General features: G+C 34.2%; 3 protein-coding genes across 11 annotated transcripts; 2 read left to right on the forward strand and 1 right to left on the reverse strand.

The window, feature by feature from the left end:
- Positions 1-1,197: 1,197 nt before the first annotated feature.
- On the forward strand, positions 1,198-4,826 carry LOC142637995 (small ribosomal subunit protein mS33). 2 transcript variants are annotated; one of them, XM_075811980.1, is made up of 3 exons: positions 1,198-1,340; positions 3,036-3,268; positions 4,584-4,826. In XM_075811980.1, the coding sequence occupies exons 2-3, from the start codon at positions 3,051-3,053 to the stop codon at positions 4,675-4,677; spliced, it is 312 nt and encodes a 103-aa protein (XP_075668095.1). In that variant the 5' UTR covers positions 1,198-1,340; positions 3,036-3,050; the 3' UTR covers positions 4,678-4,826. The 2 variants fall into 2 exon arrangements, with proteins under 2 accessions (XP_075668095.1, XP_075668096.1); XM_075811981.1 differs by having other exon boundaries at positions 1,202-1,340; positions 3,040-3,268.
- Positions 4,827-5,935: 1,109 nt separating this feature from the next.
- Positions 5,936-15,030, reverse strand: LOC142639247 (reticulon-like protein B8). 8 transcript variants are annotated; one of them, XM_075813394.1, is made up of 7 exons: positions 14,711-15,030; positions 8,994-9,115; positions 8,637-8,830; positions 8,378-8,558; positions 8,132-8,273; positions 7,534-7,603; positions 5,936-6,267 (listed from the first exon to the last, which is right to left on the reverse strand). In XM_075813394.1, exons 3-7 carry the CDS (start codon positions 8,818-8,820, stop codon positions 6,098-6,100), a joined length of 747 nt encoding a protein of 248 aa, XP_075669509.1. In that variant the 5' UTR covers positions 8,821-8,830; positions 8,994-9,115; positions 14,711-15,030; the 3' UTR covers positions 5,936-6,097. The 8 variants fall into 8 exon arrangements, with proteins under 8 accessions (XP_075669509.1, XP_075669504.1, XP_075669510.1 ...); XM_075813389.1 differs by lacking the exon at positions 8,994-9,115 and adding an exon at positions 13,951-14,038 and having other exon boundaries at positions 8,132-8,279; positions 8,637-8,825; XM_075813395.1 differs by lacking the exon at positions 8,994-9,115 and having other exon boundaries at positions 8,637-8,825.
- A 4,235-nt stretch (positions 15,031-19,265) lies between these two features.
- On the forward strand, positions 19,266-21,933 carry LOC142639149 (oxygen-evolving enhancer protein 2, chloroplastic). The gene is made up of 4 exons (XM_075813267.1): positions 19,266-19,681; positions 20,641-20,873; positions 21,202-21,252; positions 21,485-21,933. Exons 1-4 carry the CDS (start codon positions 19,441-19,443, stop codon positions 21,743-21,745), a joined length of 786 nt encoding a protein of 261 aa, XP_075669382.1. The 5' UTR covers positions 19,266-19,440; the 3' UTR covers positions 21,746-21,933.
- Positions 21,934-26,587: the final 4,654 nt, after the last annotated feature.

Below are 26,587 nucleotides of genomic sequence, written 5' to 3' on the forward strand. Positions count from 1 at the left end.
GACTAGAGATTTCCTTCATTTTGGCCACTTCATTTCATATGTAATGTATTATTTCATATATAATGGTGAGTTAATTTTTATATTTGTTTTAAGTTTATACATATGTTATGTTTTTACTTTTCATATGCTAGGAGTTGCCTTTGTCTCTCTATGCTTGGAGTTGCCCATATCTCTCTTTTCATCCCAATGGTGCTAATCATATCGTTATCAGAGTCCCTTCATTGGCTATAAAAGAAGCCAAGGTCATTTTTATTTTAAATCCATAATATTTATTATGGTGATTGCTCCTAGTCTAATGCCTCGATGTATCTTAATGTATATTTAATTATACATGATTCTATTGATTGTTATGTATCTATTGATTGTTATTGTGATTGGATTTCACAATACACCAAATCCATACCACGCACTATGTCAACTTGTGATTGGATTTTAATACTCGAGTTCACCGCAAGTACTTGAGCATGTTATGTCAACTTATGTATCAATTACAAGTTTATATATAAACAAAGTGTGATCTGTGTGGATTTGAGTTAGGAAGAGGTTATTATTTAATTAATAGTATTATTTAATTAATTAGGTGAACACGTAGCAATTCTTTATTGGTAGAGTATAAAGTGGAGCAGGAAAAGTGGGACAGAAGATTTAGACTCGTTATTTGAAGCCTTATTAAGAGTGCTTGCATCAGTGCTTGTATAATAAGAAACATGTCACATTTTAGCCAACTAAACCCGAAATTCTCCAATATCAAGCCATGTAAAGTTATGTAAAAATAAATAATTTCTACAATAACAATGTAAATTATATTGACATTATTCATTGTACATTTAAATTTTTAGACTTTCTTTATGTATCCCAGAAGTAAAAGAATGAAGTGAATAACAATGGTTGTTAATGAAAAAAAGAAATAATTAAAAAAATATTAAAATAATAATATTTTAATAAAATATAATATAAAATAAATAATTTGATGATGATATTTTTAAAAATGAATATGTTAGTCAAATAAAAAAAAACTACGTTATTATTACCAAAAAAAAAAAAAAAAAAAAAAGTAAGTTATTATACTAAAATAAAAATTCATCCAAACACCAACTTTAATTAATTATTTGTTTTTTTTTTTTTTTTTTTTATTAATCCCATTTCCAGACTTCCTTCCTTTACACAAACTCACATTGTCTCTCTCCCGAACGCCATTCTGCCGCCGTTGAAGCCCTTGACGAGACGACGACGACCTTGAAGCTCCCCACACCGCTCAGCCCTCTTCTTCTTCTTCTTGAAGCTCCTCGCAATTCGTTTCCTCCAAGGAAAGAATTTTCTGGTCACTCTCAAAACGATAGGTAAATCCATCATAACGACAAAAACACTCCGTCTGACCCGTGTCATAGATTTTTATGTATGCATATATCATTGGATTGTGGGTATCTATGAATATTTACTTAGCATATCAGAGAGAGAGAGAGAGAGAGAGAGAGAGAGAGAGGAGGATGGGGCAGAAATTCACACACACACACACACCTGTAACTGTTTGATGAAATGCTCAATCCAAATAACAATTAGTAGGTTCGGTAAACTAAGTTGGTCTTCTTATGTTTTAACTTTTAAGAGTGTTGAATGGTCGTGCAGACAAACTGTTTGATAAAATGTCCAAATCGGGAAGTGGGTTGTAAATGAAGGTCTCAATGCGTGAACATCACTGCTCGCTGCTCACTGCTCACTAACACGCTTAATGCGTGCTTTTATGTTGTTATTTTTGTTGTGTTATCTTGCACAGTGCAATATGTGGTGGTGGAATTTTGTGTTCAGTATTTTGTTTGATGTAATGGTAGGTGTGTTTGTAATAATAGTGTGAAGATGTGTTAAAATTATGCCAAAGTTGGGAATGAGTTTGTGTGAACAATCATGATCTCGTTTTGGATGTTTGCTAGTGTGTAATTGCGGTGGTCTTGGAAGCCTGAAGGTTGCATTGTAGACTAATAAAGTACGCTAAACTCGGGATTGAGTTTGCATAAACAATCATGATCCTCCTTTGTCTGTTCTGTCATTACCACATGTGGGGCATCTGGCAGGAGAGGAATGCGTGTACTTTTGAAGGAAGTGAGAGATCAATTCGTGATTTGAAGCTTTCTTTCTTTCAAGCCTTGTTCGTGTGGATAAATGCTTCCAGTGTATTTACTTTGAATTCTTTGGCTGATTACTTGATAGTTGTACTTTTCATGCTTTATACCTTTATTGTATTGCTAACTCCTGTGTGCTTTGGTTCTTTGTATGATTTCATCTTTTTCCAATGAGGAATTATCAAAAAAAAATGATCTTGCTTGTCTCTTGCTAGCATGTTATTGTGGCCATAAATATCCCAGGGCTATCGTTTTCCCTCCTATTAGTAAGTTACACACACGTGGGATTAACCTAAGAGCTCACCATCCACCTGGAAGTTATAAGAGGAGGAGGTGCCCGTTGAGTCATAGCTCATTGACATAACCCAAGGTTGCCTTGTAGACTAATGGATTTGAGAAACCTTAGCTCCAAGTAATTGGGGTTAGAGCTGATTGGGTCAGCTACCTGGGTTTGTAGTTATAAGCCCCTAAATCCACAACTAAGATTTTTGAATCTTGAGTGGAATCAGGGATGGCAGTTGAAATGTATTTCTGCAAAACCAACATAAAGTGCCCTTATCCAAGGTTGTTGTTGTTGTTTTTTTTAATTAATTATTATTATTTTTTGCTTTATAACATAGAGATCCTTTTCAAAGTAGAGCCCTTTGGACTTTGGAATCACCTCTAGCCAATAAAACCTACGTGCAACTAATTCCTCCCACCATAACTAGTTGCTGGGTAATCTGGGGCATTCACTCCTAATGGGCTAAGCAATTTATACTCATACCCATAAGCTTCCTTTTTAACACATATGTTTCATCTTTATTCGAAATTTGTGAATTTTAGAGATTAACTCCGCATTGTTGTGCTCTCAAAGCATTGTCTCAGAGTGCCATCAAGTCCTCAAAGTTTGACCAAATCTTTTCTTTTTTGACTCAGCAAGGTGAAGCGAGGATGGCTACTGGCAGCCTAAAGAATATTCTGGCTACGGCAGTCACTAGAGGAGTGACCGAAGCAAGGGCAAGGATATTTGGGCACATACTTAACCCAACAGGCCAGAGATCGCCCCACAAGCTGTTACGCAAGAAGCTCATTGGTGAAAAGGTTGCTGAATGGTATCCTCATGACATCATGAAAGATGATCCTCTAATCATGGCTCGTCGAGAACAAGAGTAATCTCTCTCTCTCTCTCTCTCTCTCTCTCGTGCCCATCAAATATTTGCTTGGGTTTCTCACTTAATCTCTTCTTCATGGAACTTATTACAAATGTCAAGGAAAGGAAAATCATGAGCTCCCTCTTCATCTTAAAATTATTATTTGCCTATTATAAAAGAAAAAGGGATCTTTATGGGCAAGAGCCTTTGTAGCTCAACTGGTTAGCATCTACTAATATTTCCAAACGGAGACATATAAGGTTTAAATCCCCTCACCCCAACTACGGAATTATCAAAAAAAGAAAAAGGGTTCTGTAAGCAGTTTTGCGTCTTTTATTTGTGAGGATTTTGCCAATCATTAAAGTGTCTGTTATGGTTGCCTGTTTTGTACGGACAAGCAACACCTTAAGAGCATAGTAGTTGAGCAACTCAATGGGCATGCCATTATGATTAATACTAAATATAATTTCCCAATGTTTTGTTGATCAAATAGGGCTATTGTACACAGTAGCATGGATTTTAATGAATGAGAGAAGTAAACAATTACCTTTAGATTTCATGCATTTAACAAGCAAGAAACTGGTCAGTTTCTGGTTAATTTTCTACATTAACTACTGAATCATGTTCTAGCACTATTCTTCTAGTTAGGCCTTTTCTCCTATGTTTAATCTTTGACAGTTCTCTGCAATCTACTATTGATTCTCTAATTAGAAAGTTTGAAATCAGCTTACCTCAGATTTGAAAATTCCCATCTCTCTTGGAGTTGTTCTACCATATGTTAGCTTGGTATTAGAATTGTATTTGGAGGGATCTATTCCATTGCCAATGTTTGCTCTACAGCTTTTTGTATTAACTTATTTCTATTGGCAAGTTATACATATATTCAACTGGTCACCCTAACTTTACCCTTCATCACGTTCTCATAACAGGAGGAGATGCCATTTGAGACTATAGGCTCCTTAAACTATACCAACTAAAAGGGTGTGCTCTATCTTGAACTTCCATTAGAGCCGCATCCCCTACTGAATTTCTTAAAATATTATGCAATACATTGATCATTTTAGCATATCATCATTTCCTCCCACTCCTCCCCTCCCCCCCCCCCCCCCCAATTTTTCTGGAAGTAACTATATAATGAAATTGCTTGTGTTTCTCTACCTGTATGAAAAATATTCTGGCGAAGCAATTTCTTTAAGAAGATTTTCTCCCAAATATTTTTCTGAAGGTTGATGATTAGTACGATAGGAATGATTTGTAGCTTTAAATGATCATGTGGAACTGATTCATGTAAATTTAAAATGTCTGACATATACACACATTGTGCTTTGCCCAGGCGCTTATCCAAGCTTGAAATGTTGAAGCGTCGTGGAAAGGGACCACCCAAGAAGGGCCAAGGAAAGCAAGCTGCCAAACGTAAAAAGAATTGATGTCTTCTTGTGTTCTTGGAATTAGATTATCTTTTGAACAAAAAGGCTGTTAGCCTGTGGAATTCTTGTGATGACTTTCCAGGATATTTTCCTGACTTATTTTTGCCTAAAAGAAGGTTTGAGGAATCAATGCATTTGCTTTTGAGTTACTGCCCTTTAGCCCTGGATGTAGTAGAAAATTGCAACTAAATTGAGTGGTTACTTTCACATTTACGCGGGTGTTGTTGCATGCCATGCGTCTTTTACATTTTGCCTTAAATCAAGATCAGTGACTTCTATTAAAATAAAAAAAATTAAAAAAAAAAAAAGATCAGTGGCTGATACACTGTTTGTTTTGCTACTAAAGGAGACACAAAGGAATAAGTGCAACTTTTTAACACCCGTCATTTTCTTAGTAAGCAAAGGCACCATAGCTAATCAATGCTATTCCAATAATGTCAAACTAAGACAACATCATGTACAAGCAAATCCAGGTCTTTAGTAGTCCGATCTCTGTCTGAGACTACAGATTATCTGTTTTGAGTCCGTCAAAAACTCTTCATACATTTTCATATATGCTTAGCTGCAATCACTTTAAAGATCAAATGCAAGTTTCTTTTATATATATATAAGAAAAAGAAAAAAGTGAGGCTTTTGTTTTTTTTTTTGGTGCCACTGGAACAAGGTAATGGGTTGGAAGTTTATGACAGAAGCCATGGGCAAATGTTCGTTCTTTCTATGATGCTTTTGAGGGTTTCGATAACAGTTTTTTTCCTACTGAAACATTTGGAGAGCCAGGGTTCCTACAAAGGTTGGATTCTTTGGGTTGACAGCAGCTTGTGGCAAATTATAATAATTTCATCAGACATTATTGTTATAATAAATGAATGTGTAAGAAATCTAGGTTGATCATCTTTTGCATTGTCCAGTGGCTGGAGAGTTGTGGTCTCTTGTGTTCTCTATGGCGTATGATGGATTATGCTCAAGACCGTGCCTTATGTTATGGAGACCATCTGGCAGGAACATAGTAAGAATTTTGAGGTTGGTGGAGCATGAGTTTTGCAATTAAACTGACTTTTTAGAGTGTCATACGTTTGGACTAGTCTTTGTGATAGTTTACCCTTCCACTTTCTTTGATTTCTTGATCATGTGGATTTCAGATATCAATTCTTATGGACTTTCTTGCACGATTACTACGAATAAGAGTGCCTCATCTTGTCCATACAATTTTTTTTCCAATTACATGCCCAAAAAAGCAAAAGATTAAAGTGAACTGGCATTGGTAAACAAAGACCATTCCTTAAAATATAACGTCTGTTTTTTGTAGTCTGATTATAGACATTCTCCACTTCCATAACCATAAATATGAAATTCAATCATCATTGATAGATGAGATGGACAAAGGAACTTCTTAAGATCTCAGTTATTTTACTACATTATTCTACTCTAATTTCTTCCCCTTGAGCTTTCCCTTAGGAATCTTGCTCAGGAAACCAGTATCCAGCTTCTGATAGTTATGCTGAAACTGTTCCAGGACTGCATATACACAGCTGTCAACTTCATCTTCGTACCTCTCATATAAGACTGGCAATGTGTGGGCAGCAACAAAACCTATATAAATTAAAAGATTGTCAATGATGAACTGTTGCATAAAACACCTGCTGCATTAAGTTTAGTTCACATATATACAAGCAACCAAGCAACACTAAGAATATAGAAATAAAGATCATCCAAATGATTTTCAAGTTCCTATATGCTTTTGACACAAATAGGGGGGAGTAATATTCAATGATAAACTCTACATTTTGCCAAAAGTAAAGAAAATGGTTTGCCTCAAATCTTTTTGGCTGAAAGTACATCGAATGATCATGTAGTAATTTACTTATTGGTCCTTATTGATCTCCCATTCTAGACCTCTTTAAAATGCAGGAAAGTAGAGCCCAGTTTCATTTTTGAAATGCAACTTTTGAGGAATAGGTAGATATATCAGATATAAGTCTCATCCATCCTATAACATTCGATTGTGTCTGTTTGGGATAGCATAAATTCAATTGCTCATTCGGCTTAAAAATAATCTGGGTAAAAAAACAGTAAGTGCCTAGTAAAAATGAGGACTTTAAAAAGGTATATAGCTTATTAAAGCCAGCTTATAAGCTTAAACAAACAAGAATCATTGCTGGCTTCAATTCCAGACAAATGAATAAAATCCTCTTGTGAACCAGTCAGTACACACAAGTCATTCATCACATCTACTTTACTTCCAATAAAAAAGAGCATTGTTATTCCATGGTTCACAACTTCACATCAGAAATACACATGCTTTTTCATCAAAGACCATATTCAAAACCCAATTATTCCAATAAAATGACAAATATATTCTTATTAGATGTTAGTTACTGCCCACAGTCCCAACATTAGTGGTTAGTGCCATTTCATTTTCCATTTTTAGTCAAAAACCCAGAAACTTAAGGCTAATTAATTTTTTCCAAGTCCATTGGAGAACTGTATTGAATTAATTCTTAACCTATGCTACTTCTTGCAATAATGGAATTCTAATTAGTGTTGGGCCAAATTGGACAAGGAGAGATGGACACATTGTGCTTTATGTAATAACATATTGCACAAAGTTTTTCCAAAATTCTGAAGAGAAAGATTAGCATACTTCCATAAAGCTTGGCTTGATTGTATTTAATTCAATGTTTTATACTATCTTTCCTTCTTTTTTTCCTCTTTTTGATCCTAGATCCAAAATATTGAGAATTTCACAAGCAGCAAATAAAATACTAAACTATGCATTAGAAGTACAGCATTCAATAGCATTATAAACTTACTAGAAGATCGTGCAACATAAAATAAAAATAATAAAGGATCACTCACCAACATAAAACACAGTCAAAAAATTGCACCAGCTCCCTACCACAGCAGCAGCCCACAAGCTTGCTACAACCTGTGAGGATTTCTTGGCAGTTAATGCCATCTTCCAAACCAAAAATATATATGTATAACAGGCCTAGTTGTTGGGTTAAAAAATTCAATCACAAATCTTGTCTCCTAATACTATGGAATCAACTGCAGCTAGTTCTTCGTATTCTTCAGATTTGTCACAAACTTTTAAGTCATTTTTCATATTAAGCAAAAATTATTATTTGAATTCAATGTTTTCAAATACATGTTCAAATAATCATATTCACCAGCATCATCAGTCTGTGCTAGGATGATAAAATAAATTTAGGATTAATGTTCACCATCATCATCAGACAATCAAACTTGACTTGTCTTCTTCCACCATTGAATTACCAACATAACCTTGATCGAGTACTTGCAGAAACAAGGGCCATAATAATATCTACAGTCCTGGTTAGTATCCAGATTATCATTTTCACAGACCAAGACCACTGTAATTTTGAAATACTCAAGGGGAATCAGGGTCCAAATGATTTCTACTTTTTCTGATTAATTGTTAGTTCAAACTTACCAAAAGAAATTGCTTAATGTTTCCTCCACATGCAACATCCTGAAGAAAACCCAGAGCTTCATTAATCTCCGCGCCTATTTTAACGGCAATTTCAACAAATATGTCTTTAGGCAGAACAAGACGGGGGACTTTAGACTGTGACCTGCCACTAAGTGTAACATGTCATCAAAAACTAAAACTCAGCTCCGCTTTACATGAAAGCACCGACTGAAAAGCACAGAAGCAAGCATTTTAATTTAAGATCACCTGTTTAATAAGCCTGAAGCATTTGTCCAAATAAACTGAGCAAGCATACCAAGAACCAGAGCAAAGAATAGAAGAGTTAGAAAATGGTAATTGAGCCATTCAAATAGCACCCAGATAGCTGTTGCACCAATTAAAACACTAGCTGAGATCTTCTTGTTCCTCCATAACAACACATCAGCCGCTACACCATTCAGAAAAAGAAAATTTAGTGACAATGAAAATTATAGAGATTACAGGAATAGAAACAGAATGATCCTACATTTTCCTCCCCCCAAAAGATTGTGGACAGGTTTCTGGCGTCCAAACAGCCTATTCAACTGATTAGTGACTTGGTTTGATTTCTCTTCCCCCAAAAAAGACACAGATTTATGCTTTGAAACACTATCAGCAAGTGTTTCCACAATGTTGTCCAAAAGATTCTCAGCTGTTGATTTCTCAGGCATTGTTCCTATGCTTCAAGAATCAACAAAGATTATTGTCAAGAAATGAACTTGATTTCTCTGTAAGCTCAAATCCACTTGGAATGTTTCAGACATACAAATGCACATGAGGCATATGTTAAAGATTTGGTTGTGGTTTACAACATTGATACATAAGAACATAATAAAATTAGTACCGATTTAAATGAAGGCAATGACAGGCCAAATGGGTCTTTTTTGCCTCTTAAATAATAAGGCACATGACAAATCTTTAACCTGATGCTCAAGTTAAATAGCTAGTACAAGAATCTTGGACTCTCTGCGATCATAGAATTTAATCTGCATGTAAGTGTCTTATTTAAATAATAATTAATTAGGACAAATTTTAGACTCAGTACTAGATCCCTCAATATGGAAAAGTAGGAATTTGATACCCAGACCAGAACTAAACAGTTTATAGCCATCTGAGATAGCAATCTTGTTGATACAATAACAAATTTCAAAAATACCAATCCTATGCTCCTATACTAGATCCTTCAGTGTCATGATCTATAATATTCATATAATCAATACTCATAGTTGTCAAAACGTGAATCATATCGTGAATTGATTTTTAATTTTTAATTTTTAATATCGTGTATCGTAAGATACACAAACACTTGATAAAATTTATTAAAATTATAGATACACATATATAAATGGTATAATCATTATAAATTTTAATTATATTCAACAGGTGATTAATTTATTCACCACTTATGTAGTAATATTTAACAAGCTAACTAAATAAATCAAACTAGATTGTGTTTATAACATACACATTCAAATTGCTTAAATTCAAAAGTGATAATATATTACAAATGACCCAAAAATAATAATTTATTTGCATCATATTGCCTAATCAACCTCATTTAAGTCAATGTTATCATCATGTTTATCATTTTGCAAACTTCTTTTTTTATCAAAATTTTCTTCATCATCATTAACATTTACTATATTTTCTTGTTCTTTTTATTTTGATAATTAAAAAAATAAATCTTCTTGGCATTCTAGTTTCTTGGACTTATAACAATAATGAAAAAAATAAAAAATAATTATATTGTCAATTAATACCTTATTCATAGTATTGAAAATAAATGTGTAAATATCAAAGTGAAGTGTAAGTGTGTACTGCGGAGTCCAAATTTTGTATGAGAAAGAAAAAAATATATATAAATATGTTATTTTATTAGGATAATTAAGTAACCTAATGATTTTGTGTTAAAAACAAGTCTAACAAATTGTTAGATTCAAATAAAAATACAAATTTTGACAAAAAATCTAATTTTAAACCATTTGCCTATGTACTGTAAGATATGTATGCTTTTACAATACAATATGATTCATACAATATGCACAATGTATTGGACTATTCATAAGCACTTACAATACGCCGATACGATACAAAACTTTTTACACACGATACGATACGATACGTATCGTATGATACTAACAACTATGTCAATGCTTTCTTCACACAATACCCAATTAGTCATTGTTTTATATATCACTCTTTTCTTTTCTTTTTTTGGATCTAAGATATAAATCTACTCTAGTCTAATCTAAGTGTATATGTATGTAAAACTTTCTCCTAGAAACTTGAACTCTGACGCTTGCCCCCCCCAACCTCCCCCTTACAAAAACTTATACTTGTAGAATGATCATCATCCTAAAGGTGTGCGGTAGTAGGTATATCACAATATCTTAAGCCTTTATAAACCCAAAAGTACTAACAAATTGATTGACCAAGCCATATACACCGTGACTAACCTATAGTATTCACAACCCCTTATATTTAGCTCTTGTATGAGTGTTGTAACCATCTACTAAGTACTAACAAGCACTAGCTCAAATGGCACTTCCTCCCCCAAAATAATGGGGAGGGTGTAAGATTGTGAATTCAAAACACATTAAATACATTTGTAACTTACCAATAATAACAAAAATAGAAAAGAAAAAACAAGGTAACTGTCATTGAAGAGGTGACTGCTATTATTAAATGTCAACTTGATTTAGGATATTCAAAACTCTGCCACAAAGATGGAAAGCTTTAAATTCCTATAGAGGCAATGCTTAAAACTTATAATTAAACAAACTAAATATCTACCCGAAATTCTTCTCAAAAAAAAAAAAAATCTACCCGAAATCACAAGTATAGTTTTTTTAATAACTGATTCAAATAAATTAAAAAGCTATAGGGACTCAAAAAATTATTTTTATAAGATCTGACATTGTAAATAAAGCCCTAGCTTGCTTAACATTTATAACCACCACCAAAAATCAAGAAGCACCCAAACTACAAAAATATGTAATCAGTCTTATAATGTCTGTAACATGCCAATATTGGTCAGGTACCTTTTATTTAGACTATTAGCATGCCTTATGTTTGGATGAGACTGAATATTCATCATCTTGTCCTGGTTTATTTGGCATATCTTTGAAAATATTAAGAAAAGTTGAACTTTGCTAAAAAACAACAGTACAAGAAACAGTCAAACCAATTAAGAGCTCCTACCCTCATTCAGTTTCCCAATCTACAAATAATCAAAACACGCCAAGCAATCAATCTAAATTATACAGCATTAATCTGCTCTTAAATTGACAATGGTTGCTTCCTTAGTGGAGCCATTTGAAACGAAATTTTAATATATACAGAGTTGCTATGCACATCATAAAAAACTTAACTCTTTAGTATCTTAATATTGGGGCAGACACCTGGATTGACAATCTACGACTTCAATTATTAATGGTCTCTATACCCCCACACAGGCCTTTACAGATATCAGATTTAATGAGTTGGGCTCACAATCGACCAGGAGTTTCAGACATGGTTTTCAGCTATATTCTGAAGTCTGACATCTCCATCCTCTGAGTCAATGTGTCTGATTATAGGTTGAGGTCTTGTGAGGGAGGTGATGAGCCATTAGTTGTGGTACCTTTGGCTACTGAAGGCCTGTTGGAGTTGGTGTCTAGTCATATGAAGGAGATTGGGTGTAAGGAGAGTGTGGATAATTGTCAACTTTCACAATGGGTAACCAAAAGGATAAAGGCTTTCAAGAAATCTGGTGGTATGATTAATTGGTCTTTACTTACATAAAAATAAGAATGAGGCTTTCAAAGACTAGAAGGTTGGAATAATGCTGCTCTAATGAGACACATGCGATCTCAAGGATGGAGGACGATTTCTGGGCGCAAAGCTCTTGCAAGAGCTTATACAACCCTAATACTAGGGAAGTATATGAAGAGCCAAAAAAGGAAAAAAAAAAAAAAATAGTATCTTACATTCATACCAAGAAATGAACCAGTTGTTCCCTCCTTTTAAAATAAAGGAAGTTGTAATACACAAAGCTAGTCACCTTGTGGTATCAATTGCGTTAGTTGCTGGATCATGAAGATGGTATGCAGCAACATCAATTAAAATGGAACAAATTTAATTAAAGATAACAGAGATCACTATTGAAAAGAAGGAAATTCAGTTAAAGCTAGTAGAGGCCACTATTGCTCAAGAGGACTATGCTTACAATGTTATCAGGGATACCACCCTAAGGTTTTTGTGGCTCTCTAAAGTTATTCCAAAGAAAAGCATTGTTGACAGCTTATGATAGGAAAAAGGTCGTGAACAAAAGATAGGTAGTCATTCAATGGGGCTTCAATGAAAGTGAACTGTGTTTTTTCAGAAAAGTATTGCAGAGTAGAGAGCACATATTATATGATTGGTCTCTCTAACAGAGTATGGAAGAAATCTACAGCTGGGTTTAGTAATCAGTCGGGTTGGAACCTAGGATATGGAGCTTTAATTTCATCAGATTTGTTGAAATAAGCTTGGTCAGCCCATATATACCATATGTGGAAAAAAAAAAAGAAATGCAAGAGATCATGGTGGGGTTTGCAGAAGTGAAGGAGGTTTTGTTCAAGAAATATGTCCACAATTCAGGCACTTTTCTCTTCCAACGGTATGAAAAAATCAGTTCAAGCTCAAAAAATATCAACTGGGGACTACTTTTAGGGATAGAAAAAATGTTTCACCCTGCGCAAGTTTTCCCAGCCCCGTCTCATCCTAAGTGTGTGTGTGTATATTTAAATTATTTCTCAACACTTTCATCGATGTTCCTCCCTTTTCTCTCCCATCTCTATCTCATTAGTGCCGAAATAACCTCATTAGAGATGGCAAAATGCCCTCCACCCCGCCCTGCCCCAACAATCCCTGCTCCCCCCATAAGGAAAACCCCGCTCCAAATAAGGGACAGGGAGGGATGGGGCGCCCATGATCCAACCTTGCCCCGCCCTATTGCTATTCCTAATTACTTTGACAATTTTTACAAATTAATTTGAGATCTTTCAAAATTTGTTGTAGTCATCTGAGCTATATACAGAATGGTTCTAGTTTCTCAATAATACCTGCTCTTTGCTGTCACAGCGTGGCTACTTGTTCTTTTGTAGTACCTTTGTACTTTATTCAGGTTTGAATAAATTCATCCATTCAACAGCCACATATAAAGACTCCTATTTTGTAAAATCCTCCAATCTACCCATTTATAAAGAACATGATGACACATGGATATACAAATGATCAAGTTACCAAGAAAATCAAGAAGCTACAAGGGCCTTTGTCACTGAAACTTGTTATACCAATGCAAGCACAGAATAAGCATCATAGGAAAAGATCTCATAGAAGTTACTCATAGTTAACCTAACCACCAAGACAAGAGAAGAAGAAAACCTAAAAGAGCCATAGAGTGATGGCATATAATTCATATTAATGCAAAACAAAGAAGATTGAAATCAAATGACTTTTTGTCTTTGTCAGTTGGAGGCCTAATCCTTTACATACCACCCACCCCCATGCACGCATATGCAGGGGTGGGGGGGGGGGGGGGGGTGTCATTGTGTCAGGGGACAGATGAAGTTGAGATATGATCCCTGGCCATTTATACAATGCTAACGGAATTACCATCTAAACACTAACTCAGAACCACAATGAGAATTCACCAATTTGGAAATCAAATTGACTACAACAATAACCATTCTGGAGCAAGAGCTAACCAAGAAAGCACACTAGTATCCACACCACATATTCATAAACAATCACAGCTTGAACAGAAGTTAAAACTTCACCCTCATAGATTGTTTTCCCCCTCTGATGAGAACATGGGTTTTGTGTACAACTCCTCATAAGAATCTTATTACCAGCACCATCGGAATACTAAAACAAAGGATTCAAAACCATAAGTGAGAAGTAAACTGAACAATGCTAACAAGAGGATTTCCAAAAATTTGCCAAAACCACTTCAGCATTGCAAGGCCAGTCAAATTCTCAGACATTAATTTCAAAACCACTCTGTTGTAAGACCACAGCAGTCATATTTTGACATTTCATATCCAATAAACAAATCTTGGGAAAAAGTAAGCCAAAGAACCGCAGGACAACGAGTAGAGATTAGTAAAATACTCGACTATTTTAAAAAAGAAAAAAATAAATAAATATCATAAAACACGCAAAAGCATTAATATTGAACTAATAAACAAATAAAAGTAAAATATTAAGCCTACAAAATTATAAACCAAACTGAAACATCAAAGAAGACCCAAAAAAGAAACTTCAACATAGTCCTTAACTGAAACCCAGGATAACAAGAATCAACCTTAAATTTCAATGACCCAGATACCGATATTCACAAGCAAACTAGAATCTACAGTGATACAACAAACACACCTCAAAAAAACCCAGTCAATCAATCAATCCATGACCCCACTGGTACAAAACAAAACATCCAATTTCTGTACACTTAACCTATGAATTTACATAAAATAAAAGACCCAGAAAGCAAAAAAAAAAAAAAGGAAAATGAAAGAAGAAGATGGTGAGAGCACAAACCAGATGGGTCTTCCAAGGAGAGTAGAACAGAGCAAAAAGATAAAGCAAGTAAACAGAGAGTAAGTAAGGGGTATATGGGGTTTTACTAGGCGGTGTGGATTTTGTGTAGCATGGAAAACTGAAAAGTGAAAGTTGTGTGTTAAATATGATTGGTCCACAAATACAGTACAAGTGGCAAACCACTCATGAATTTGTTTACTTCTGGTATTGGTATTTGCTTTTGGGTTTGGTGCCTTTTGAGAGTTTTTACTTTCCGGGGAACCAAAAAGTAGAGAGGTTTTTAGAGCCCTGTTGGTTTTGATTCTTTCTGCTATTTTGTATGAGCTAAGCTTGTACCTAATTAGTGGGAAAAAAAGGTGATTAAAAGAACGACGGCTCTATAATTGGACTTTGGCAGCAGTCAAGTCAGCTGTCAAAGCATTTAATCAAAATGAGTCAATCAATTTTTAGGCAATGACCAATGAGAAATGAGAATGAGTGACACTGCTTTTCCTTTGACTCATGGAATGATGGGTGAGGTTAATCTAATCTAGTTGGGAAACTTGGGAACATTAGTGTGTGTTATAAATTGGGCCTAGCTTGCCTGAGCTCGATCGACTCCATATGGCCCCAATCACAGTGTAGTATATGTTGGTGGTGGGCTGATGGCTACCCACCCATGTTTGGATAGGGTTCCCATTATATTCAACCGACACACGCCAGGTACATCCTAGTGACTCCACGTAGATCCATTCACTTTAAAATGTCTCACTTGGGTGACAAACTTATGTTATTAGGCTCGGCCAATCCTGTTAAATGTACTGATAACATGGGTGGCTAACATTTTGTATAATATTAAGCAAACTAGAGAGATTTTTTTTTTTTTAATATAAACAGGAGCATATTTTTTAGTTCTACTATCAAGCCCATGCCTTTCATGGCAATTAATAAGACTCTCACTCTCTCCATCTTAGGCTACCATTGGAGGTTTCTAGATTGTTGAGTATGAGGTGGGTCCTTCCATTAGGTCAATTAAGCCATTGCCTAAGGCCCCCAAGTGAAAGGGGCCCAAAATTTTTTAAAAAGAAGGGGTAGTAAAAAAAATATAGTTTCAACTGAAACTCTAAAAAATCTGATACACCCTTGTGATCAAAAAATAAAAAATCTGAAACATCCTTGTAAATATTGGTACCCAAAAAATCTTTTGGTCTAAACAAAATCAATTATCTCAAAAATATTATTCTTAACCTCTAAAGAAAGAAGAATTGAGAAGAAAGAAGACGAATACAAAGTTGAGAGTCTAAAGAACTGAGAAGAAAGAAGCATTGTAAACTTACTAAACTGTAAAGAAGTAATAAATAAATATATGAGAGAATAAATGCAATGGGAAAGTTGAGGAGCAGAGGTTGCCACGAGGTAGGAGCCAAGGTTCTAAGACTCGGACCGGACCGGGCGGTCCGATCGAATTAACCAAGAACTAAACTGAAATCTGGTTTTTTAAGCATAGAGAACGGATTTATTGTTAATTCTGGGAACCAGTTCTGCATGAACCGTGCAATCCAACCCCAATTCAAGCATGCCTGTTAAATAAGAACCTAGGCACAGTCAAAGTTGGAGCTAAAGCCTAACTACTCAACAATAACAAAAAAAAATACTTGAAGTAAACTTAACGCAATTTTTTTTTTTATAAAAACAACTTAATACAATTCTATTCTACTTAATTAAATTATCTATCTCTTACAAGGAATATAAAAAAAATTATAATTAAAATCCTTCAAAGATATTCAACTTTACTTCAAAAATTAATCATAAATTTTAATGTTTTCTTGGTTATTATTTTATTTTATTAACTTTTTTATTTAATTATTAAATATATGCTTGAAAATCATTAAATTTCCCTCACATATATAGATATATTAGTTGATTTTGCTAGTTTTATGAATTTAATATTTATATTTAAGCTTTAATTAATTATTAAAGTAATTATAACGTCATTGCAGTTCAACCTTGGTCAAATCTCGGTCTGACCTTAAAAACCTTGAACTTCTCCCTTTACCAGTTCTTTGAACAGTTCGGGTCTGAAAATTATGGTAGGAGCTTGGGAATGGGAAAAATTATTTGAAAGGAAGGTTCTAGGAAGGCAATTTTATTTGCTAAATAACCAAATTTGTTCTCTTAAAAAAAAAAATCTGACCACTTATTTTGAATATTTTAAAACACTATTTTTTTATATAATTAAAACAATATATTCATTAATCTATATAATTTATCTATTATAGTAAAAAGTAATATTAATTACTCTAATATACTTTTTGTTTTAAGTCTAGTGTCATAAATCCTTTTTTTAAAAAATTGGATAAATTTGTTTTAAAGACATAAATTACTAGAAAAATACCCTATTTTGTAGGTCATTTAAGTGGAGTTAGAGAATAGCCCATTTTAATTCTCGCCTAAAGGCCTCAAAATGTCTAAATGTCTAGGGCGACCCTGTTGAGTATGTTCTTGCTCTAATAGCAAGCATAGCTGTTAGGTTTGAGTGTTAGTTAACCTATTGAGATACCAATAGTTTGGAGGTGTACGGTGTACCTACCATGGTTGTAATATGTTGGAGTCCTTTAATTTGTAAATGGTGGACGCATGTCAAAAACAAAGGGATAGAGACCCTCTTTATTTGCTTGAGAGACTAGCCCATTGTGAACTCGATACCAGCCTAAAGAATGACTAGAAGTTATTAGTGCACTTCAAGGCTTACAAAATGAAGCTAAGCCATGGACCAATACTATGGTGGATGAAATTTAAAATGTGTTCTTCATCGCTTCAAGTTCATTGAATCCACCACCCAAATGTCCCCAAAGTGACTATTAAATAGTGTTGGATTTTGTGAAATCTAGTTATTTTTTATCCAAATTATGACCCACACAACCCAATACAAAAGTGCTATGGTTTTTAATGGGCTGAGATTTAGTCCACTTTGGCCCACTTGTAGCCCATTGTGAATCTTATGTGCAGAATAGAAAAACTGTTGTTTTAGAGATTAAAGTTTGGTCTTGTTTTGAGAGAGAAGACTGTACTATCATATATTGTTTTTTTTCTCCTTGTAAATAGTGAAAGCATTGCAACCAAGGAAGTAAATTTTGTACCGGAGGTTGTACTGGTTTGACTAGTGAAACAATATATTTCAGTACCGGTCAATACTAGTGTACTGTTTTGGATTTACTGCTATTTTTTATATTTATAAATATATATAATAAAAATAAAAGTTTGCTATAAAAAATTACCTCAATTTAGAATAAATTATTCATGGTTTTAGACTTTAGTATCGACTAAAAGAAAAAATATATATATATATCCATATTAAATAAATAAATAAAAAACTTAATTGTTCATTGTATATTAAAAAAACAAATGATACAAATAAGTTTTTTTTTTAAATTAATACAAATAAATTATCATTCTACCTTACAAAAATTCAAAAATTACAAAGCTAAAAAAAAAAATTTGTTTTTTTTTTATATACTGACCAAAACGCCCGAAATTGGCCGATATTTAAATGAATACGAAACAATGGAGCTTCAGTACGGTGCACATACCGGCCATACCAGCCGGTATGGTATCCTTTTCCTTGATTTCATCTTCGTAGACATAGGCAAATTGCCGAATCATGTAAATATTGTTTTGTGTGATTGTTTTTTTAGCACTTTTTTTTTCTCTATTTTGCATCTCACGGATCTAAGAATTTCGTGTATATTCCCTCCAAATAGTCCTCTCCTAGATATTCAAAAATAACATCAACATGAATAGCAATAGGAATAAATTTGAAGAGTGATAAGCTCTAGAAAATAATATTGATTGATTGATATTCCCATGAAAATTTGAAATTTCTGTAAAATACCACAAAATTGGAATAAATGAAATCATTATTGGATGGCAAATTTTATTTGGTAATTCCAACAACTCAATTATGAAATCCTTTAAAATAGATTTTTTTAAAATCATACATTGAAATGATTATTACACTGCTCCAAATATATATGAGAGAGAGAGAGAGAGAGAGAGGGATCCAATGAACTAAGCATAAGTTTGGATAGCGTTTTTATTTGGCGTTGTGCGTTTGCATCTCATACAGTGGGTCCCATGCACTGTTCACATGACCCACAAACCTCTTTTTTTAGCAAATTTTTCATTAAAACTGGGTTTCACGGTACTATTCACACATTTAAAACTTATTTTGTTACGGTATTTTCAGTTTTCAGTTTTCAATTTTTAGCAATAAACGGTATTCAAACAGACCCTAAATCTTGATAACGAGGCATTTTCAGATTCATAGTGACTTTCCATTCTTCATAACTGAGAAATCCCTCTCCATCATCAACAGCCAAAACGAGCAGTTTAGTAGCTGTTGCCACAGAAGTGTAACATGTACTGATGTGCTTGTAGTGCAATGACAAAAGGTCTATAATTATGTACATCCATAAAGAGCTGACATGGCACTTGAAATGTGAGTAACATGGAGCCACTTGGCACCAATCAAAGCCTCCACAACCTTATCCCACATCAAAAATCTAATCTTCCCAATATCCACTTCTCTCGCATCCAATATCCAAACCCAACCATTTTCCTTCACATATCACAAAATTAACATCAAAAAGCCATTTCCTACCTATCTCACTCTCCATACCACAACCTCTAAAATACCTTACTTTTAATTCAGGAGTTTTGTAAGATTAAGTGGAAGTGAGTTTTAAAAAAAAATGGCCTCCACTGCATGTTTCTTGCACCACCATGCACTCACCACTGCCACTAGAGCCTCATCATCACAGCGCCAAGTGCCAAACATGAAGCCCACTCAGATAGTCTGCAAGGCACAGAAGCAGTCAGTTCATGAAGATGATATGAGTTCTGTCTCTCGTCGGTTGGCTCTCCAAGTTCTCATTGGTGCTGCAGCCATTGGCTCCAAGGTTTCACCTGCAGATGCAGCCTACGGTGAAGCTGGTACTTTGCTTTCTTCAATCTATGCTTTCTGACATGTGCAGCATGTAATAAAAGTGATTGTTCAACCCTCACAGTCGACCACTTTGTTAACCAAAAAGCATAAACAAAGCTTTTACTAAGCTTTCTATTTAATGTGTGTGTGTGACTGTTTGTTTGTTATAAGATAGATGTCATTAGCTTATGACTTGGCCAATTGGGTCAGCACATGAAAATGTTCTGTATATATTGTTTAACTTTAGAGTCAGATTTTTTTTTTTTCCTGTTTATTATTATTTGATAAGTTTGCTGATCTTGCTATTTTAAACCGACCTTAGCCATGCCATGAAAAATCGATATTTTGACGTTGATTTAATGTACAATCATGTTGGGATTTAGGTTCTAAGATTTGTGAGGATCAACACCACAATTAACAATGTAAATATGTTAACAGGTCAACCTGACATAATATAAGGCTTTTCTTTCCATCAATTAAAATAATTCGTGTTTAATAACGATTTGCTTCACTTTGGAGATCGAATCTATGCAGTCAAAGGTTGTTGAAGACTAAGTATAAACTAATTCAATTAGGGAATGACATCCAAATTGGTGTTCAAATTACTGATTGCCACACTTAATCTAAACCTTATTCGTGGCTCTAACAAGTTAACAAGTTAGATATTTTTTCAGAGACAATTCCTTTAGTTAGAACCTAGTCAAAGCTTACTAAGGAAGTGAAATCGGTAAAGAGAAGCCTAGTTTAGTTTACTGAGAGCGTAGAATTTGATTTGAATCTACCAAATGATGACAATAAGGCCATATCAAATTCCACAGAAATGTACGCCCCATGATCTGGCACAGTAGCTATCCATGTAACATGACCATGATACTTTAGTTAGTAAAATTCCAGTTTATAAGAATGAAAATTCATTCATCTAGATTTCAAACTGTGTTCTACATATTAATTTTGTGGTTATTTGCAGCCAATGTATTTGGCAAGCCAAAGAGCAACACAGATTTCTTGCCATACAATGGAGAAGGATTCAAGTTATCCATCCCCTCAAAGTGGAACCCAAGCAAAGAGAGGGAATTCCCAGGACAGGTTCTTAGATATGAGGACAACTTCGATTCCAACAGCAATGTTAGTGTCATAATCAACTCAACTGATAAGAAATCCATCACTGATTATGGTTCCCCTGAGGAGTTCCTCTCCAAGGTATATATATCTCTTTGACCTGTTTTTTAATTTCAGTTTTCAATAAAGAGGCATCGGAATTTTTTGTTTTGGGCATTTCCTCTAGTATAGGTTTTCAGCTTTTCTCCTTATTTCTTGAAATGTAAGCTTCTACTAAGGTCCGTTTGGTTGAGCTTTTTATCATCTTAAAGAGGAACATACAATGTTTACTTTTACATAATAAACTGATGAAAATAAGTTCATCTAAATGCTTAAGGCAACATCACACAAATAACATATGTATGAATCTTTTCAAGATGTTGGCAGAAAATGTTATCTAACAAATAAGCTTTGATCTGGCTGTTTGTAGGTGGACTTTTTGCTTGGGAAACAAGCCTTCTTTGGCAAAACTTCTTCTGAGGTACTAACATGACAAAGAATATTACATGTTTTTTAAACTAATGAGTGATCATAATCACAACTATAGCATGGCCATTTTTGCATCCTTTTAATAATCATTGTTTAAGTTTTTCTTAAAGTTATTTTTACAGATCTTCCCCGAGCTAGTAAGGTTTTAGCCTTTAAAGCCTTCTAACTCCAGGGTTGTTACATATATGTAATCTAATGAAATGTGAACCTGGATTATTGGTCAGGGTGGTTTTGACAATGATGCTGTAGCAACAGCAAACGTATTGGAGGTTTCAACTCCAGTGATTAATGGAACTCCATACTACTTCGTGTCAGTGTTGACAAGGACTGCTGATGGGGATGAAGGTGGCAAGCACCAACTAATTACAGCAACTGTTAAAGGTGGTAAGCTTTACATTTGCAAGGCACAAGCTGGAGACAAACGGTGGTTTAAGGGAGCAAGAAGGTTTGTGGAGAGCACTGCTAGTTCTTTCAGTGTTGCCTAAGAATTTAATGAGGGTTTGTATATGTAAATCACCTTAAGATTATGATGTTATTTTGTTTTGAGTTGTCTAGCCCTTTTTCCAGAGTTATCAGAGCTGTTATTTGAGTGACTTGGTTGGAGGAAACTTAATTGTGGATATATATTTGAATATTTGACTGCAGATATGAACCCTCTTTAACGAGTTTTAAACCCTCTCCCATTCCCTCTATCTCTCTCTGTCTAATGGTTATGCCATTTTACTTTCAAGCCATAAACCATTTTGTTTAAAGTTTTATTTACAGAAGTTTTTTTCTTTGCAATGTTACAATTTGATCTAGGATTCGCCTTCAAATAAATTTTTTAAGAACGTTGTTGTGGTAGTAGACATATAATGAATGCTTGTTTAAAATCCTGGGAATTACAGTCTTAAATAACACACTTCATGCTATGTTTTAGCACTTGAATATCCTTCTTCATCTCAGAAACTGCTCATCCAGTCTTATTACTTTGCCTTATCTGATTTAAACAGCTTATTTGGTTAATGTACATCTTTTTAAGGCTTTAACCTTTTCTTTAGCCACACAGTTGTGTATTTGTTCATCTTCTTATTTAAAATTCAATTAACCAATAAAAATAAGTTCTCCCAAACTAGAAGTGTAAAATTAAATAGCCTTCTAGTGTTTGATCTAAGTTCTTGTGTATGATTCCAACTTCATAAGCACTCTAAGGATATTACAGATGACTAGAAGATAAAATCTACTAAGGATGTAGCTAACTCTCTTTCCATATCTGTTCTCACATGCAAATCCCATTCCTACTCATTTATTTACTTTTGTGACATGATACCCCGACCCCCCTTTTGTGAGGCCAAGGTAAACCAGAATGTAAGCAACCCCAGCAAGCCAACCATATCAAGAAAGTGACGATTCAAACACAAAACCTCGAACTTCATCCGCCAAGCCTTCTGCATCTGGGCTAATCCCATCCTAAGTAGCATGATAGTCTGAGCAATTTGCAAGCCAATGGCATAATGAGTTAGAAGCCATTCATTCAGTACACTATAAGCCAGTGCAAAACTAAATAGCTCTCTTGACCATGCTGTTGAAAAGTAAATCAAATTTCTATTTGGACTTGATTACTTATTTGGATTTTCTTGATATGGAAGGAAATTTGACTTAGTTGCTTTTTTTTGTGATTTTCTTTGTATTCATTATCAAAGAAGCAATTACTATTTCTTCTTCCTAAAGAAAATAAGATTTGAATGCTTCTATAAAGATTGTCCAATTTGATAGTTCTTATAGGACTGATCTTTAGTGGGCTACTCTTTAGTGGGCTACTCTTCTAACCATTGAGCATTGGAAGGTCTTCAAACTTTCAAAGGTCTGCAAAAAAAGAACTGATCTGAAGACACCAGGATAGTACCAGCCTAGGCGTCTCTAATGATTAAGTCAAAAAACTTTTTAGAATTAGAATAAGTTGAGTAGAATGCAGATGTAATTTCAATATTTCTAACATACCTTGCAAATGGGATTGGCTGCCTTTATATAGGTGTAGCTCATGACCATTGATTTCATTAATGCCCTTTTCCTTAACTGGAGGATGACCATTTAGTGCTACTTAAAATGGTCACAGCTTTGAAGGGATTCATGATTGTTGGATACAAATTAACTCAGCGCATTAAATGCTCTTCCGATAGTTAGTATAGTGGATTTTATCTCTCTCCCCTCTCCATGGAGGTAGACTCTTTGTTCAGAGTACTAAAGAGTCCTTTGAACAAAAATGTGCAAATTAACACGTGTTTGTGTATGTGTGTGGGGTTTGTTTGACTAATATATTAGGATCAAAACTTGGCTCCCCAAACAAAAGTTCCAATTTTCGTCCGTGAGGGGGGTTTATTATTGGCAATTACCAAGGGCCTTGTAACTCAATTGGTTGGCATTTTTTAGTGTTTTTAATACATCTGGGGTTCAAATCTCCATCCCTAGTTGTAACTATCGAATTAAAAACAAACAAATAAATAAAACGTCATTGGCAGTTTAGTTATGTACTTCTCAAATACAAATGAGAGGACAAGGTTCAAAAACCTCAGAGCTTATATGAGTGGAACAACTTTAAAGCTTTCCCAAGCTCAAATGGCCCTGAATGGCTGAACCCATAATGTGAAGGTCACTCAATGAATTAAAGTATTTATTATATGTACAATTAATTACATGCCTTTATAATTATGTGTATACTGGCATAACCAAATGCGAATGTGTGCAAATTGGATCTTCTTGCCTATATCTCTTACTCAGCATTTCCTGCAACCTGACAAGAATGATCAGTAAGCGCACAATGTGTTGAAAAAGTCACCATTCTTATCTATGTCATCTTGACTAAATAAGGCAAACTGGTGAGAATTGAGAAGGAATCAAATTATTCTGCATGACAGATATGATTTTACTGTGCAGCCTCACTGAAAGTCTGAAAGCATTACCTTAATCTTCCGAAGTCTGATTCCATCAAGTGTACGGTGCACGGCAACCAAACAGTCATTGCAGACAACAAGTGATGTAATAAAGAAAATGCCAATGTATGTGTTGATTATATGCTGTTTTGTAACTTTTGATCACCCATGAATTTGCTGGCCCTAAATAAGGCCGTCACTTATCTGTAACAGACTTATTTCCATTTTTGTTTAATTAGTCTAATATAATAATCCTTTTATCCACCAAGAAAAGGATTATATGCTGTTTTTTGTCTTTTAACCATTTTAAAATAATAAAATTGGCATATTTCTAAGATGGAAATAATCTTAAAGAAGATTATATGCTTTCAAATTTAGCTGAGGGACCACAACCCATTCAGAATTTTCATACCTATCTACAAACTACAAATTGCAACACGTAAAAGCACCCTTGCAACTGGTATATATAGACCCCTGATCTTGTACTGAAAAATACTCAAAATTAGAACTAGTGATCAAACTGCAGGTTAAGATGGAGGCAAACCGTAAGCTCAGAGGGTACGTTAAGGGAAAGTTGATGTCATTGTATCGAACAGCCAAGCCTTCCTCAACTGTTCAATATACAACTTCTTCAATAAGGTATCTGGTCCAGCAGGACAACTGTGTGTTTGCTCAGCCAAAACAGAAGGTATCATTTATAGTACAGGATAACAACCGTGACTTAATAACTTCATATGATAGCATCTATGCTGTGCCTGGCGATGAAAGGATCGATATGAAGGCTGCAAGTTACATATCTTCTGCTCAAGAACGTTTCAAAGCTTGAACGAATCAACCTCTCTCAGAACGAAATATGTGTCAAGAAAATGCAGTAGAGCCTGCTACCATATATATTAGTGGTGGCCTAGTCTTGTAATAAGGCTCTTATTGCCCGGATTAACTCTGTACAAAATTAAGGTGTATTGTATTGTATCGTATCGTATCGTATTGTATTTTTTTTGGCAGAATGGTGTATTGTATTAGTATTATGTATCTCCACGCTTAGTACTACATCTATTTCAAGAAAAGAAGTTCTCATGGATCCATCTGATGCTTTACCTATTCTCAACAAGGAAACCATTCTGTGAGTTATTACATAGGCAGAAAAAATTAATTTAGAATCCGATAACCTCAAATTAAATTGGCTTTCTTTGGTTATTTGAGTAATATTTAAGTGGTACAATTTATCATTTTTAATAGCTTTAACTTTTAAGACGATCGATAATGTATTATGGTATTAAAGCAAGTATTCTTGACTTCAAATCTTGCCTCATATGGTTGGTGAAATGGTAAAATTCCACTTGACAAAAGCAAGCTAGTGGTTAATATAATAATATAATTAGACTCAAGGGCAATGTGTTCAAGTTTTAAGTCTCCCAAATCCAAGATCACATCATAATCCAAAAAGATTCCTCCATAATTTAGGCTCATATATAGCTTTTCTTCATCATGCTCAATAGTATTGTAGGGCTTTTTTGTTTTCCCTAGACACGTGTCCTAATATCAAAGGACAACCTCTAGTTTAGGCCTCATCACTGTTGGGTGAGTTGAGCCTAACTCTCTTGCAGATGAGCTTATTCTGCTATGCCTAAGACTTGGTGGCGTCAACGTTTGGTGATGGAGCTGCCATATTTGGTATACTACCATGGCTTAAAATTAATTTCCAAAAGTTTCAAAATTTTTAAAAATATTTACATGAATAATTTTAAATTATTTTGATAATCAATTATATTTTTTATTTCAATAAAAAAAAACTTGATTTTACACTCAGTGATTTTTGTACATAAGTTCAAGTAATTCTTGTTCTTTCATTTTAACTATCTATATCTCATTCTTCAATTTCAGTTACATTATTAAAATATTTTCTTTGATTTACATATAATTTTCGATTAATTGGTACATAATTCTAGCTAGTTTTCCCAAATTGAAGAACCCTAATAGAGATTAGGGGCTTGGGGGAAATTAAACTCTAAGAACATAGGACTGCAGAAAACCTCAGATTTGGAGAAATTAATCCTCTATCCAATTAGATCACAAAACCATCGGAATATTATTAGTTTGCATATGGATTGGTTGAATAGCTGCTAGTCTAAAGTACATGCTTGCTGAATTTAAGACATTAGATTTAAGCCTTATCTAAATGGAATTACTAGGGTAATAATGAATTTTAAATAACATTTTGCCCTTAATAATTTCAAATCAACAAATTAAAAAAAGCTTAAATTTTGGTAATAGGGCATTATCTATATCTATATATCTAAAAGCTGAAATGTAACATTTATTGTTGTCATACTTTTGTTGAGCCACATCAATGGCCACATCATCCGCCTATTTCCAACCCATCTCTTATTTTTAACTTTTTTATTCTTATTAATTTTC

This window comes from Castanea sativa, chromosome 6 (assembly GCF_040712315.1).
Source record: "Castanea sativa cultivar Marrone di Chiusa Pesio chromosome 6, ASM4071231v1".
Taxonomy (NCBI): Eukaryota; Viridiplantae; Streptophyta; class Magnoliopsida; order Fagales; family Fagaceae; genus Castanea; species Castanea sativa.